At 38.7% G+C, this 16,522-nt stretch overlaps 1 protein-coding gene across 1 annotated transcript; it reads right to left on the bottom strand.

The window, feature by feature from the left end:
* Window positions 1–248: 248 nt before the first annotated feature.
* Window positions 249–16,318, bottom strand: LOC139163805 (pepsin A-like). The gene is made up of 9 exons (XM_070745015.1): window positions 16,263–16,318; window positions 15,433–15,589; window positions 14,222–14,339; window positions 13,313–13,431; window positions 9,410–9,609; window positions 7,489–7,605; window positions 6,997–7,141; window positions 4,225–4,323; window positions 249–395 (listed from the first exon to the last, which is right to left on the bottom strand). The coding sequence occupies exons 1-9, from the start codon at window positions 16,316–16,318 to the stop codon at window positions 249–251; spliced, it is 1,158 nt and encodes a 385-aa protein (XP_070601116.1).
* Window positions 16,319–16,522: the final 204 nt, after the last annotated feature.

Genomic DNA, 16,522 nt, shown 5'->3' with positions numbered 1-16,522 from the left:
CTTTGGTTGGATGTATTCACTTGAAAAATTTCACTTGGAATGAATTAACTTCAGTTTGCTGGTTGACATGCATTCAGTGTGCAGTGAAGACAAAGCCATTTATTTTTTATGTATTTATTGTTGCTGACATTGAAGCATGGGGATCAGAAGCATAATTGCCAAATTTAATTCCAAAGAATTAAATTGATTAAATTTAGAATTAATCGAGATTATCCTTAAGCTATAACATGACCAATAAGATGTTGCTATTACTGTGCCACAGGAGCCAGGCCAATCTGGTTGTTTGCTCGGTCGAAGACGCAATAGTACTGACGAATGAAGATATCACCAAGGATCCAAAGTTGAGACCCCTGGAACGGTATATCCTCGAAGCCACTCTGACAATAACCTTGGAACTGAAAAAGAAGTTCAAATATATTATGAATTTGAATGGCCTAAATAGAGGGCCTTTACAAAGCATCAGGAAGTTTCTGTTGAGTGTTCCTTATCCATGTTGGAGTAGCAGAAAACCATATTTGCATTGAAAAGGCTATCTCCATTGCCTACTTTTAACTAGCCTCTTGTTTAAATCTGGAGTCATCTAATTTCCCTCCAAGGTGATGGGTGACAAACCCTTACAGATTTTGCATTCTTTAAATCTGCTGTTAGGTTATGTTGGAATAAAGCAGTGATGGAGAGCCCTTTTTGACCTGGGTACCAAAATGTTGCACATGCACGCAATAACATGCGCATCCATGCCCACACACATAATGCAATGCCTTTACCCCACACATGTGCACAAACACACACACACACACCATGCCTCCCTTTCTACGCATGCACACAGGCCTCACTGGAATCCTCCGGACTTCCAGTAGGCCTGTTGGGCCATTTTCCGTTCTCCCCAAGGTTTAGGAGGCTTTTCCTGAAGCCTGGGGAGAGAGAAAATGGCTGAAAAGGAGGCCGAAAATCAGCTGGCCAGCATGCGCAGGGGCCCTGGAGCTGAGGCCACACCCTCACATGCCCTCAGATGTGGCTCCACATGTGCCACAGATTTGCCATCACTGGAGTAAGGGAAAATGCTATGTTCATCCTATTACAGCTACCGTAACACTGACTAAAACATGGGCTGGAGAGAAAACAAAGGCAATGCCATGGAGGAAAGTACCATATTTTTTGGAGTAGAAGATGCACTGGGATATAAGATGAACTTTATCTACCAAGAATTCATCTGAGTAGCGTCCTTATTCTCTTCAGCTACGGCACATTATTTTATCCCCAGGTTAGGGCTGAAAAAACCTTTTTCAGAGGGAGTAAAAATGAAAACAATCCTGCAAAGGCTTAGCACAGGAAAAAACTGCTTCGGAGGGAGTAGGAATAAAAATAAATGCTGCACCCAGGAAGATTGTTAGCACTGTGTTAGGGCAAAAGAGGGGGTAGGAATGAAAACAAGCCTGCAAAGACTTAGGGCTGGGAAAAAAAACCTTCTTCAGAGGGAGTAGGAAGCCAGGAAGATTGTTAGCACCTAGTTAGGGCTGGGGGGAAAGTTCTGAAAAGGCTACATTCTGAGTATAGGGTGCACCCAAATTTTTAGCCTCTTTTAAGGAAGAAAAGGATGTGTCTTATACTCTGAAAAACAGGGTAACCATTGCTAGAATATGATTGTATCTTAGTTATGTGCAAGGGAAAGACCAGAATGCTGAGAATCATGTTTGAATCCTGTATTAAACTTTCTGAAGAGCCCCATCAATAATATATAACAGTGAATCATACATGTTTAAAAATACTTACTCTCTAACTGTGTTTTCCTACAACAGTGATGGTGAACCTTTTTTTCCTTGGGTGCCGAAAGAGTGTGGGTGCACACTATTGCACATGTGCAAGTGCCCACACCCATAATTCAATGCCTGGGGAGGGCGAAAACTGTTTCCCCCACCCCCAGAGGCCCTCTGGAGGCTGGAAACAGCCTGTTCCCCAACATCTGGTGGGCTCATGTGGACTCCAAAGGCTTTCTTGGAGCTGGAGGAATGTAAAAATCCCCCTACCCCATTCCCCAGAGGCCCCAGAGGCCTTTGGAAACCAAAAATGCCCTCCCAGAGCCTCTATGTGAGCCAAAAATCAGCTGGCCGGCACACACATGCATGTTGGAGCTGAGCTAGAGCAACAGCTCGTGTGCCAGCAGCTACAGCTCTGCGTGCCACCTGCGGCACTCGTGCCATAGGTTTGCCATCACTGCCCTAGAACATTTGTACAATCCAACAATTTGGACTATGGCATAATAAAATAATAATGCCATAAGGAAAGAATCACTTTACATGTACCTTCCATATTATGAACATTAGGTTTATATTGCAAAATTTGTGGTTATTATCGTCTCGTAAATGATAAGCTGATACAATTTTCTTTCTTTAAAATAATCTCCCACAGCTTTCCTCATTCTGGTTCTCTTTAAATGTGTTGGATTTCTAGTCTGATAATCCCCCAGATAGGCCAACACTGGGAATTGAAGTTTTACCGGGCAGCTTTCCTGAGGCAAAATTAAGAGAATGGGATAATAGACTAAACTTTTGGATTGAAGGAGAGAAAAAATCTAGAATAAGGAAGCATTGGCAGTATGCACAAGAAAAAGAAGGAGGTTGGGGAAGCCCATCTCTAGTAATATATAGAAATGCATTTCAAATTGAAAGGTTAATCGAGCTACAGCTATGGGGGGAAAAGAAATGGGTAGAATTAGAAAGAGAAATTAATAATATAAATAATAAAGAATTATTATTTAAAAATTGGAATAGAATTGAAATCAGTACCCTAAGTGATTCTTTTAAAGCATGTTTAGAAATATGGCTTAAATGGCAGAGGACAAGTGGAATAAAGTTATCCAAGCTATCAACGTTGCATGCACTGAATATAGGGGATGAGGCTAATTTAATTAGAATCATTAAAATATTAAATAGTAAAGGGGTAATGAGAATGGAACAGCTATATGAGAAAGATGGAAGAGTTAGTAGAACTAGATTGGAATGGCTGATCGGTAAACAGCAATGGTTGCAGATTAATGCAATATGTACATGTTTAAATAAAAGGGAGAATAAAGAAACCTTCTTACGAGAAGAAAATAACTTGGAAAAAATAATAAGGGTAAAGATAAATGAAAGTAAAGGACAAGCCAGTAACATATATAGAATGCTATTGCAGAGGCAAGAAGAGGTAGTTAAAAGTCTAACAAGATGTTGGCAGGATGACTTAAAAATAGACGAAAGAGAAATGGAAGAAATAATAGTAATTATATATAAGATTAAAAATACGAGAGTTAAAGAGATGAGAAGAAAAATCTTACATAAGTGGTATTATACACCTGCACAACTTGCACATTACCAGGGGAAAGAGAAAGGTAAATGCTGGCATGGATGCCAGAAAAAAGGAATTTTTATGCACATGATCTGGGAATGTATAGAAATACAGAAATTCTGGAAGCTAATCCAGAATGAAATTAATAAAATGTTAAATATTAATTGGATAATTACAAAAGAAACAGCAATCTTAATTAAATATAGGGAACTAGGAGAATCTAAAGAAATTAAAACTGTAGCATTGGAAAGTGCTCAAGCGGTGATAGTATTAGGATGGAAAGACTCTACAAAATGGACACTACAGAATTGGTATTGGTACATGGTGGATTACATACACTTTGAAATTATGGAAATAAGATTAAATAATTTTGATGAGAATAAACTAGAGAAGCTGATGGTGCGATGGAACAAGGTAAAAGATTATATGTTAAGTAGAATCTGTGATGTAAATACGAAAAATAAACTACAATCACTCTTTTAGTAAAAAAAAGCGTTCAAGATAGAGCCAAGGATTAATAGATAGACAAATAATTCAAAAGTCTTTGAATCCTTCTATAGGGGTGGTGGGGGTGATGGGGGGTGTGTGTTGTTTGGTGATGGGCACATGCACTGTGCACTGTTATACGTTTGTTTTTTGTAAACTTATAAAATCAATAAAATTTATTAAAAAATAAAAAATAAAAGAAAAAATATAATTAAAAAAAAAAGGTCTTAATGCATAATGAAAAATACTGCTAGGCTAAAAATTATCAAAAAAACATTTCAAATGTTAGAAAAATGTCTCCCACTTGAATATAAGAGATGGAGATTGTCTTGCTATAATTCTTTCATAGGTCAGGTTTCAGAGGTTTATTGTAAATTATTTGAGATAATTTTTTTGATAAACCAGAAATCTTACCTGGCGAATGTAGGCACTGGCGGGCACAGGGTACTGAATGCCATTGATGGTGTAGACGATGTCAGGCAGTTGGTTGATAGCATTGCAGTTGACTATATACTGATGTGAAATAGGATGAACAGAAAATATACATTAGAAACCCCATAACATTTGAGAAAGGGAAAAAAGCTGGGTATTAATTGCTCATTCCTGCATTAGAATGATGCTTTCTGAAATAAGAATCAACAACAATGACCTGAAATCAGGATTACATTTTAAGCAACAGCTTTTTGCAGTGTGGAAGGCTGAACATGTCTGCAGAACAATATCAGGAGGGGAAGAATGAAGTCTGGCTAGTAATAGCCAATTTGAATCTTTGTGGCTTCATTTCCTTTTATTTTTATGCATAATCCTCACCTAGTAGAGGAATCAAAGGAATTTGGAAGTGAGGGCTTGGTGGAGGATACATGGTACATGATGAGGGTCTGGTATGATGGTCTTTGCAACCATTGACCTGACCAGCCCTGTCTTCTATAATGTGCCATTCTATTATGTGTTGTGATTCCGTCTGAGACCCCTCAGGGAATGGCTGATCCTCTGCCGGCTTCCTGCTCAGAGGGGGAGGATGAGGAACAGGAGGTTCAGGCAGACGGGGAGGAGGAATCTCAGGCTGAGGGAGAGGGAGGACAGCCAGAGTCCCCCGAGGGGGAGCTCTCCCCAGCAAGCAGCCTGGATTCCTTAGATGAAAATGCACAAGCAATCATCGATCTCCGGCAGAGAAGAGCAACACAACGAAGGGGACAATTAGCCAGGTACTTTCAGCACTAAAGAGGCAACAGCTGGGTTTGGGTGTGGTGCTCTCTGGAAAGGCTGAAAAGGCAGACCCACCCTTCCTGGCTTGTGGACTATTATCTTTGGGAGTCCTGGGACCTGGCTGTGATCTTTGGCGTCTTGGAATTCTGGTTTGTGACTTTGAATACTGAAACCTTGGGGGGGGGGGGGGTCTTATTCTCTACAGTGGTGGGTGTGCCAGCAAGAAGTCTGCTGTATTGTCTGGCCGTCAGGATTCTGCTGTGAAGTCTCATAGCCTGCCTGTTGGGAAGAACAGGATTTTCTCTGTGTTTATTTTTCAAACTATAAAGTGCCTTTGTTTGTACCAGCGTGTCTGGCTGTTTTTTCCAGTTGGTGTTGAAGTCGGGGGGCACCCAGACAGAACATTATGCATGGCAATTATATGAGACTGTTGATTAACAAGGGATGAAAATGGGATTTCCCTAGCTAAATCACATTAGGATTTAGATCACATTAGGATCACATTATTTAGATCACATTTAGACCACATTACAGTGATACCTCGTCTTACAAAGGACTCATCATACAAACTTTTTGAGATACAAACCCGGGGTTTAAGATTTTTTTGCCTCTTCTTACAAACTATTTTCACCTTACAAACCCACCGCCGCTGCTGGGATGCCCCACCTCCGGACTTCTGTTGCCAGCAAAGTGCCCGTTTTTGCGCTGCTGGGATTCCCATGAGGCTCCCCTCCATGGGAAACCCCACCTCCGGACGTCCGTGTTTTTATGATGCTGCAGTGGAATCACAGCAGGGGAATCACAGCAGCGTAAAAACGGGCACTTCACTGGCAACGGAAGTCCGGAGGTGAAATCGCAGCATCACAAAAACACAGAGGTCCAGAGGTGGGGTTTTCCAATGAAGGGGAGCCTCAGGGGAATCCCAGCAGCACAAAAACGGGCGCTTCAGCTGGCAAAAGGGGTGAATTTTGGGCTTGCACGCATTAATCACTTTTCCATTGATTCCTATGGGAAACATTGTTTCGTCTTACAAACTTTTCACCTTAAGAACCTTGTCCCGGAACCAATTAAGTTTGTAAGACCCAAGGTATCACTGTATTCCCTAGCTAAGTGCATTATGGCAAACCAAGAATCTTGCATAAGAATTAGAATAGAGGGACAAAATGGATTAGATCTAACAATAGCAATAAACACTAGCAATTGTTTGAAAATCCTCCTAATTAAGATTCACAAAACCATTGAACCATAGATCTCTAAAGATCTCCTAGCTCAATGCACTTGGTCTGCCTTCCTGTCTCAACCTATAAGAAAAATTACCGTATATACACAATAATGTGAAAATCACAGCTGCAAGTTCTTTAATTAGTATTGGTCTTCATGCACATTGAGTTCTTCTCAAGAACCTAGGGTGCCATAATGTACTGCATTGGCATCCTTCAATCTCGAAAGACCATGGTATCATGCTCTGGATTCCCCAGAGCATGAAGCCTGGGTAGGTTACAATGCCATAATAATATATCAGTGTAACATATGGGTGGCTCCAAGTAGTGCAGTCTTTTGCAATTGTCAGATGGAAACTTTGTCAATGCACAGATTTTCTAAATGTCATCCAAGAATTTTTGGTAAAGCACCCAGTATACTAATAGAATAGAATAGAATAGAATAGAATAGAATAATAACCACTAATAACTAATAACTAATAACCACTGGAACCACCACAGCTGCTTTATGCTACAACCTTTCTATTTTGATTTTCAGATCTTCTTTGTGTTCTACTATCCCCTGATACTTCTGCATGAATTATCCATGTTTTGTTTTTTCCAAGACTTTATCAGTTTGTATTTGGAAATCTGACACTTTAACCTGCTCAATTTTTACTACTTAATCAACACTTATGTTCCCAGGAATTTTTCATTACTGGTAATGATTATTTATTTATGCATATTAATTATAGTTTCATGTCATTATTATCAAGCTTACCTGACCATTGGAATCTTGTTTACTCCCAATGAAGTTCTGAATGCTGGAAATGCCACTGGGGGGACCTACCAGGAGGGAGGTACCAGTGTCAACAATAGCTTGGCAGCCACCAGAACAAGCAATCTCTTGACCATTGAAGGAGATACTGAAAAGAAATATTCAGGTAAAGATGAGAGAAAGAAAACTACCACAACCTTTTTCCTGCAGGTCTTTTGAAATTACAAAACAACTTGGGTGGGCCATGGGAAAGGAAGAAGAATGGGAAAGATTCAATGTAATGCAGCTTGATTTTCTTTTCCTATAAGAAGGATACCTTGACAGGCTTTCAAATCTATTATTATATCACAATGCTAAACTACATTCATGCAATCATTAAAATGCTTATTTCCTAATCTGGGGGAATCTTCTTTTGCCATTATCCTGCACTTTGTGTTTGATTGCATCTATGTGAAGCAGGGATGTGAAGGCTGAAGGTGTAAAGAGTTGAGTTACCTGTCCACAGTGATCTCCCAATAGAGTTCAGCAGAAAGGGGCACCCAGTTGAGACTTCCAGTATAGTAGGAGGAGTCAACGCCACCAAACATTACAAAACTCCCGCTCTGCTCATCACTGAAAAATGAACATATAAGACCAAGCCAATTAGAGGAATTGCAATTTTCTTAATTTCTTTTTTTCCCCTATTATGTTGTTGACCCATCGAAACTTTTAAAAAATAATATCCTTAAAACAATGGGTTAATTTCTTGATTGTTTCACTTATAAGCTACTGGTAGTAACAAAGAGAGCTGTATCTCTTGGCTGCTGTCAAGTGATTGTATGGACAGGGGTAAATGCTGTTGAAGAAATGGAATTTAGCACTGGGGATTGGTGTCAGAGCTGTAAAACTACAGATTCTTTCAGTCCATTCCTTCCCTATATAGTCAGCATATACTCTAACCCAGTGATTTTCAACCTTTTTTGAGCCGTGGCACATTTTTTACATTTACGAAACCCTGGGGCACATGGAGCGGGGGAGGGGGGTAAAAAAAGTTTGGACAAGAAAATTCTCTCTCTTCCTCCCCTTCGCTCTATTTCTTTCTCCCTCCCTCTTTCTCTCCCTTCCTTCCTCTTTCTTTCTCTCCATCCCTTTCTTTCTCTTCCTTCCTCTCTTTTTCTCTCTCTTTCTCTCTCCCTCTCTATGTCCCTCTGTCTTTCTCTCTCTCTCCTTCCCTCCCTCTCTTTCCTTCTCTCTCTCTTGCTTTCTTTCTCCCTCTCTCTCTCTCTCTGTCTTGCTTTCTTTCTCTCTTGTTCTCTTTCTCTCTCACTCGCTCTTTCTCTCTCTTGCTTTCTTTCTCTCTCTTGCTTTATTTTTCTCTTGCTTTCTCTCTCTCTTTCTTTCTTTCTTTCTGAGCTTCGCAGCACACCTGACCATGTCTCGTGGCACACTAGTGTGCCATGGCACACTGGTTGAAAAACACTGCTCTAACCCAGTGACAGTGAATCTTTTTTTGGGGGGGGGAATGCCAAAAGAGCATGTGCATATGCTATCACGCATGCACAAGTGCCCACACCCAGGATTCAATGGCTGGGGAGGGCAAAAACAGCTTCCCCTGCCCTCCCAGAGGCCCTCTGGAGGCTGGAAATAGCCTCTTTCCCAATTTCTGGTGGGCCTAGTAGGCTCGTGTTTCACCCTCCACAGGCTCCAACGGCTTCCCAGAGCCTCTGTGCGAGCCAAAAATCAGTTGGCTGGCACACACATGTATGTTGGAGCTGAGATAGGGCAACGGCTCATGTGTCAGCAAATATAGCTCCACGTGCCACCTGTAGACCAGTGCCATAGGTTCGCCATCACTGCTCTAACCCTTTAATAAATAAAAGGGTGTATGGCTTATCTGAATCATTCACTGACCTGGCATCAATCTGTTCCACAATGTTCCCTCTGCACTACTGATTTCTGCCCCATGTAAAAAAATAAGATGCTCTGTGGTTCCAAATTTGTCAAGGACATTCTTCTCATGCTCGATAGAGTCAATGGGCTTTCTATAATCTATAGACGTTCTCATAAACTCTTTTCTGCGGTTTTCTCAACTATCCAGCATGCATCAGCAATAACAATCTTCTCTAAAGCCAGCTTGAAAATCTTCCATTTCCTCTTCCAGATCCTACATTTTCTGTGCCTGCGTTCTACACATGCACAGAAGGGAAAAAAGTCAAAAAAAGATGGTGGCGCCCACAGACCAACACTGACTGAACCAGATCCGTGATGTCATTGTGATGTCACCAGCAGATAGCTGTTAGTTTGGGCAAACCAGTCCAAACCGGGAAGAACCCATCTCTGCTTCAGAGGTAATATGATACCCATGCACACTCTCCCTTCTAGTAACAGATAGAAATTAGTCCATTCAGACAAACGGGCACAAATCATTGTTACTTACGCACTCAGGAAAACGGAAAAGAGATCCTGGGATACCAAACCTTCACTCATCATGTTGTCAAAAACAGGAGTGGCACCAGAGGCAGCCAACCTAGGGTAAGCCAAACCCAGGATGCCATCATAGGGGGCGTAATAAAGGAAGCTGCCCGGCTCGGACTGACTCAGACCAAAGATTTGGTTGCTGACCTGAATACTTCCAACCTGTGCAGAACAGCAGGGAGAAATGGTTATAAAATGCCTTTTTAATTTCAAGCAGTAATACTAACATTTGTGTTGGAAGCACATACTGAGGCATATTAATTTCAGTTTCAAGCATATTTATGCATTGAATCATTCATATAATTCACTTGATTCTAGTTGATTCACCACTTTTAAATAAACTGCTTTGCAGTTTAATGTCTATCTCATAAAAAAGCCCCAAAGGAAATATCTATGTAAGTCCTATTAGTTTACTATCTGCAACTATTTCCCTCTGCCCAATCTAAATTTTGAGAGGAGTTTAATTGACACAGAACTGAGATTAATCTCCAGGCAAAGAATTGGCAATGAGTCTCAAAAAAGACACAATAGAAGATAGATTGAGCTATAATCCAATAAATGACTATCCATCTTTTCCATTGATATCAACATTATATATCAGTATATACATCTACAGATTCAATAGTAGACATGGAGGAATTCTATGGATAATACAATAAGTGCTAAGTGTAGCATCAGGAAAGGACATATTTATTACAAATTTATTTTATTTATTTATTTTAGTTATTTTATTTGACTTATATGCCACCCAATCCCGAAGGACTCAGGGCGGCTGAATAAATGGGTATTTGGAATGCAAAAATGTGAAGAAAAATGGAAATGTAGGAAAATCAGACTGGCTAAGCTAACACAATAAAGCAAAAAATAAAATTTGGGAAAAATAATTGTTTATTTACAAAAACTGTTTCAAATACATATACTATACTTTGATTTCATTTGAGATATAAGCCTTAAATCCAATCAATTACACAACAGGAAAAAAACAGTTGAGAAATGAAATCATATAAGCCTGTAAACCAGGATACTTCCAACTACAGATTATGGAGCAGAGACTATGACACTATTGCTATTTAATATATGGGTTAAACTCAGAAAAATAAAGAGAACGGGTATGCCAACAAGATTTTATCAGAAGAACAAAATAACAGAATCAGGGGCCAGCTTGAGGCATTTATTTAATACTTTTAACTTAAATGACAGGCAACCTGAGATGTTCCAAGAATACCAGAAACAACTGAAAACTGAAAGAAATCCACTGTAAGATAAGAAGAAAATTTAATTAATTTACAGCTTTATTGTCAGGAAATATTGTGTGAAAAAGAAAAGTGATAATGCCTAAGAAGGGAGACCCAAGACAATATGCAATTATCAAGCCACTGGATTAATTTCTCACACAAGCAGTGTTATTTAATATCTCACAAAAAAGCCAGAGCATGCATGGAGAAAGCAATGCCAAATGAACAGTTAAATGGCAGTAAAGGGAAATTTGTGAGAGGCTGTAGCTAGCTGACATCAGATGAATAAGGAAGGGCACAAGAAAACAGGAAGAGATACTGCTTCACTGATTACAGCACAGCCTTTATTTTACAGGTCATGCCAGAATGTGGTATATATTACTAATGGGTCATTATTCTTTTGACAAGCCTTTACAGTGAAGAAGAAGTTACTATAGGAAGTGAATCTGGACAGTCAGAATGGTTCAGAAGTAAAAAGAAAATGTGACAGGATACATCTTTATTGGAAACAGTCCATGTAATGAGAATCTAAAAGCTCAGATTCATAGTATATATCAGATGAAAAATTAATCTTATGTCACAAGAATCTCAAGAATTATTCCACTTTCAAATAAGACATTTATATATAGAGAATGTCAGCCTGCAACTATTGCATCTGTTTCCTTCTGCCTTTTTTTGTAGGAGGTGGACATTTGCCTCTTATATCAAGAGAAAACAGAAAGCACCTCTTGTCTGTTGTCACAACTGTCAGTACAGTTCTTAGTTTTCATAGAATAGAACAGAACAGAACAGAATTGAATTCGTCATTGGCCAAGTATTGGACACACAATGAATTTGCCTTTGGCGCATATGCGCTCAGTGTACATAAAAGACAATATTATGAAAAGAACCTCCCACAGTATTGAGTCTGTACACATTTAACTTTTACATCTCTATATTAAGAGACTAGTAGGATGGAATGAGACGACAGCTGGAATAAAAATAAGTAGTGTTGCTTCTGAAATTTGCTAATAACTCTGTTTTGCTAGTTTATAGTAAGAGAAATCTCATTATAAAAGTAAAAATAGAAAGTGAAACATCTGTGCTAATGTTCCAAATTTGTTAAAGTTCAATATTAAGCAAACAAACATAAGCTCAATCAGCACGTTTAATGAACTTACAGCTGATGGTAAAGAAATGAAAATGGTGCGTAGTTTTGTATTCTTGGGCTCCGGAATAGATAAAAGTAGACAGCATGCTATCCAGGGAAAATAGTTTTAAATATTATCAAAGAAAAAGCAAGTTGATAGGGAGGAAAATAGGTTTTGGTGAAAACAAACCAAGATGGTTTCTGAAAATAACTCTCTAAGTTTCCAAACTTTTTGGAAGGTGTTAATGAGCATGTAAGCCAGGTGGCTCAATAGAGATTGTATTCTTGGACTTGGGGGGAAAATCCTCCTTGTTAAAGCCAGTTGGCATGGAATCAGGAGCCCCGTTGGACTAGGAAATGGTTAACAGAGAGGAATAAATGAACAACTCTTGCTTTAGCAAGATGTGCACAATTGGGTCTCCAAAGATCAGCATTTGAACTAATGGTTTTCACCTGGAAATGAATGATCTGACATAGGGTTGAACAATATTTGCTGTAGAGAGCTGCAAATGCAAAAAGGGACTATGAAGGATCTCTGCCAATTGAATGATGTGATATTTATGTACATGTCAAAAATATTAGGTTGCCTGCCCTAGTATATATGGTGTGAGCTGTCACACATAATTACATCTAGGCCTGTTGAAATGAAATGCATAGTGCCCATATATCCTCATAATTGAAAATATAAAATCTATTACTATCTTGTGAAAATGATATTGTGTCACTACATTACTATGAGGGTTTTTCCCCTAATTTACTCTATTAATAGTTTGCACAGAGAGCTGGTTTAGAATTGTGATTATTGCATCAGGCTGAAAACAGGAGGACCATGAGTTCTAATCCTAGTTTAGAAGCAAAATCAGGTGGATGACTTTGGACCAGTCATTTTCGTTCAGCCCTAGGAAACGAGAAATGGCAAAGCATTTCTGTTAAACCTTACCAAGAAAATGACAAGACCTGTCCAGTAAGTCTTGAAAAATTGGTCATAAGTAAATTTTAAAAATGTTCAAATCAATTATTGAAAACAAAGAACAATTGTGGCAGGAGACTGTTGCAGACAAAAACAGAGTTTTTGCTGGCAGATCACTTGGGCCACTACAGGTGCCCCTGACAGGAGTGATGTCAAATTGGCCATGTCCCCCAGCCCCTCCCTAAGGTCAAACACAACCCTGATACGACCCTCAATGACATCAAGTTTGACACCTCTGTTCTAGGATGTTCCTTAATTTCTTAAGTATTTAGTCATGAGTGCATATATAACAAGGCTTGTAAAAGTTTGTTGTTCTTCTTAACTATGAAAATTCCCAAAACAACACCATAATCTTGGCTGCCTCTGAGATTAACAAGAATCAGAAATAGGCAAGAATTTAAAAGCTTTTGCCATAAGTAAGATCTATACAGAATTCAATGAAGTCTTCCCTCTTTGTCCACCCAGAACCATAGTGACTCAGTCTAATTTCCCAAAGGTTATCTTCCCAGTCTATTTTCTTTGGCAGTTTACCTGGACAGTATCGTAGCCTAGGTATCCAGACATGCTTCCGGTGCCATAGGTGATGGATACGCTCTGGCTGGTGGACCGGAATGTGGATGACAGTTGTGGATTGAATTTATGGTGGCTAGCTGCAAAGATAAGCAATTGTAGTATGGTGTGGGCATACTGAATAGGTAACAGAACAGAAAAAGCAATAGAGAGTGAGAGAGATCTTGGCATTTAACTCATCCCCCTGCAATTATCTGTGAACTCTGCCCTCGGTCATAGTTATATTTTCTTTTATGTACGCTGAGAGCATATGCTCCAAACATAAATTCCTTGTGTGTCCAATCATACTTGGCCAATAAAGAATTCTATTCTATTCTATTCTATTCTAGCTTACCTGAAAGCTGGGAGGGTGTTGTTTTTTGTTTATTTATAGAAACATAGTTATTTTTATTTATATAGAACAAGTTTTCAGTGATGGACCATTTACATTAAAATTGTGACAATCAAAAACTGAAAATAAAAATTCTACTAATATAACCCTTAGTCATTGTTAATTTCACCGTGGTGGTAATATATTCTAAAAACAGTTATAGTCTTGTTGTCAGCGTTCCAAATAGCACCTGAGAATTTAGGCTCTTGTTTTAAGGTAACCAGACACATTTAACAAAAGATAACGAATAAATAAACGTACCAACTTTCATCATGTTGAACACATTGGAAAGACAGATGGACTTGAGAATAAAGAATTCTCCCTGATCTGGTCCCTTTCATATGTGCTGTGATTGGAATTCTGAGGATTCCCAGTCAACATGCCAAAACAGATGTTGTGATGGGACTTATGGTCTATTACATTTGGAGGGTACTAGTTTGAGGATGGCTTGAATAAAGAGTAGCCTCTTTCTGAAGGCATCAGTTATGGAGACTACTTACAACAAGCTGGAGTGGAGCAGTCTACAGAAGGGACCCACAAGTTGGAAGAGCCAGTGTCAAAGAGGACTACGAACTCTTGTGGTGGCGTGCCAATAGAAATAACGCCACTGTACTCAAGCTGTGGAGGCAAAGAACGGAACATAATAAAGAAAATCCATTCCTGATATACCATAACGTTTTTGAAAGAAGAGAAATGAACACGTCTTTGTATACAAAAGCAAGTTTCACAATTTTTTTAAAACAATACAAATCTTCTCAATTTGTTACAGTAGAATATTGTTTATGTTCCATGATCTCAAATCACTTTCAAACATTTAAAAGTATAACTTCCTAAATTTATTTTATTTATTATTTATTTATTTAATTTTGTCAAGTTCTTATGGGTAGTATACATAACTATAACGCTGTTTATATACATGAGATGGGTACTAATAAGAGGGGAAAATTAGGACAGGGACAATAGGTATGCTGATGCAGTTATGCAAGCCCCTTACTGACCTCTTAGAAGTTGGGCGAGGTCAACAGTGGACAGTCTAAGGGTAAAGTTTTGGGGGATTGGTGATGAAACTACAGAGTCAGGTAGTGAGTTTCAGACATTAACTACTCGGTTGCTGAAGTTGTATTTTCTACAGTCAAGTTTGGAGTGGTCTGCTTTGAGTTTGTATCTGTTGTGTGCTCGTGTATTGTTGTGGTTGAAGCTGAAGTAGTCATTGAGAGGAAGGACATTGTAGCAGATTATTTTATGAGCTATGCTTAGGTTGTGTCGAAAGCAACGTAGTTCTAACCTTTCAAAGCCTAGGATTTCAAGTCTGGTTGCCTAAGGTATTCTATTATGAGTGGAGGAGTGGAGGGCTCTTCTCGTAAAGTATCTCTGGACAATTTCTAATGTACTGTATTTATCTTCAAAATGCGGTGTGGGTTCCAGACAGATGAATTGTATTTCAAGGATCGAATACAGATCATGGCGAAAGTTTTGTATGCTCTGGTTAGTTGTGTGATATTACCAGAGAAGAAGCTATATAAGATTAAGTTAACAACTCTTGAAACCTTTTTGGCAATCCAAAAAATAATAATAAAAAAAGAGGTCCCTATGTCTCTTTTATCGCTCTCCAGAGGCAGGGGCTATTGATTTAAATCAACAGGTGTTGAAATTCTCTAGCCTTGTCCATAGGGTAAATGCTGAGTATCTCCTCCTAATATAGAATACTTACATCCAGATAATTTTGTAAGGGTTCAGTGGCAAATGTATTTTGCATCCAGGGGAAATATTTTGTGCCAGGGTTATAAGGATGCTTCTTCAGGAAATCATCTAGCAACCCATGCTCTTTAAGGATTTGCCTCGTGGATTTGGATTTCTTTAGGTAAACTCTAAGCATTGAATAATGGAAAGGAAAAGATTAATAAGTGAGAGAAAGTACTCATAGCATTAAAAATCGGGGGAGGGAGAATGCCTTTTGGACAACATTCTCTGATTCAACATTTTTTTTTAAAATCATATATTTATTACATTTTTCCATTTTTTAAAAAAAGTACATAATCATATTTACAGATGAATCTACATCGTATATACATTCCTATCGACATTGTCTTCTAATTACTTTTAGATTTCTTGATATTTTATTTCAATGCTTCTTTTGCGTTTCTGATTCAACATTCTTAACAAGGCTGCAACCTTCAGAACCCCCAGCTAGAATGAGAGTTATAATTGAAAAATATCTGGAAGCCCTCAGGATGGGAAATGTTATGTTCAGATTAATTCTGCAGAGAAAGAAGGACTTAAAATCTAGGTATACTCTTTAGAGAAAGAAACATGTTCTACTTGATGAATACGCAGTACATTTGCAGATAAAGCTGTAAAAGGAAATAAAATTTTACTATCAGTGGAAAATCTAGGCAAATTACGGCGTTGTGGCTTGCCCACCAATCACAATAAAAAGTTTGCTGGAAGAGTCTATAGAACATAATTTAGAAAGAAAATTAGATCCTTCTGAAGAAAATAGTACATGTTTTCTTTGACGAAAGTACAATGCTCAGTACTTACTTTGTTGTCAGACACTGAGAAAGTGCCACCAGGCTCAGAAGTAAGAGGAACTTCATGATTACTCCTTTATCCCCAAGTTGTTGATTCCAATGAAATGTGGGTCCCAGCTTCTAAGCAACACACTTAGATTTGCTACACACATATATATAGCTCCAAGACTCTTTTATCATATTTGCATATCATACAAAAAGGCAAACATTCCCGATATGATTATCTTTTTTAAAAATGTCCTTAAGAAGAACTTTCCATGTTATTCTTTA

This window comes from Erythrolamprus reginae, chromosome 1 (genome assembly GCF_031021105.1).
Source record: "Erythrolamprus reginae isolate rEryReg1 chromosome 1, rEryReg1.hap1, whole genome shotgun sequence".
NCBI classification, from domain to species: Eukaryota; Metazoa; Chordata; class Lepidosauria; order Squamata; family Dipsadidae; genus Erythrolamprus; species Erythrolamprus reginae.
This window is presented reverse-complemented; position numbering and strand designations above follow the sequence as displayed.

Excerpts from the sequence above, each read along its gene's own strand:
- LOC139163805 (XM_070745015.1), bottom strand. The coding sequence starts at position 16,318 with ATGAAGTTCCTCTTACTTCTGAGCCTGGTGGCACTTTCTCAGTGTCTG. Across the intron at positions 14,340-15,432 it reads CCTTACAAAATTATCTGGAT|CTTGAGTACAGTGGCGTTAT; the intron begins GTAAGTATTCTA and ends TTGCCTCCACAG. Across the intron at positions 4,324-6,996 it reads AACAAGATTCCAATGGTCAG|TATATAGTCAACTGCAATGC; the intron begins GTAAGCTTGATA and ends ATTTCACATCAG.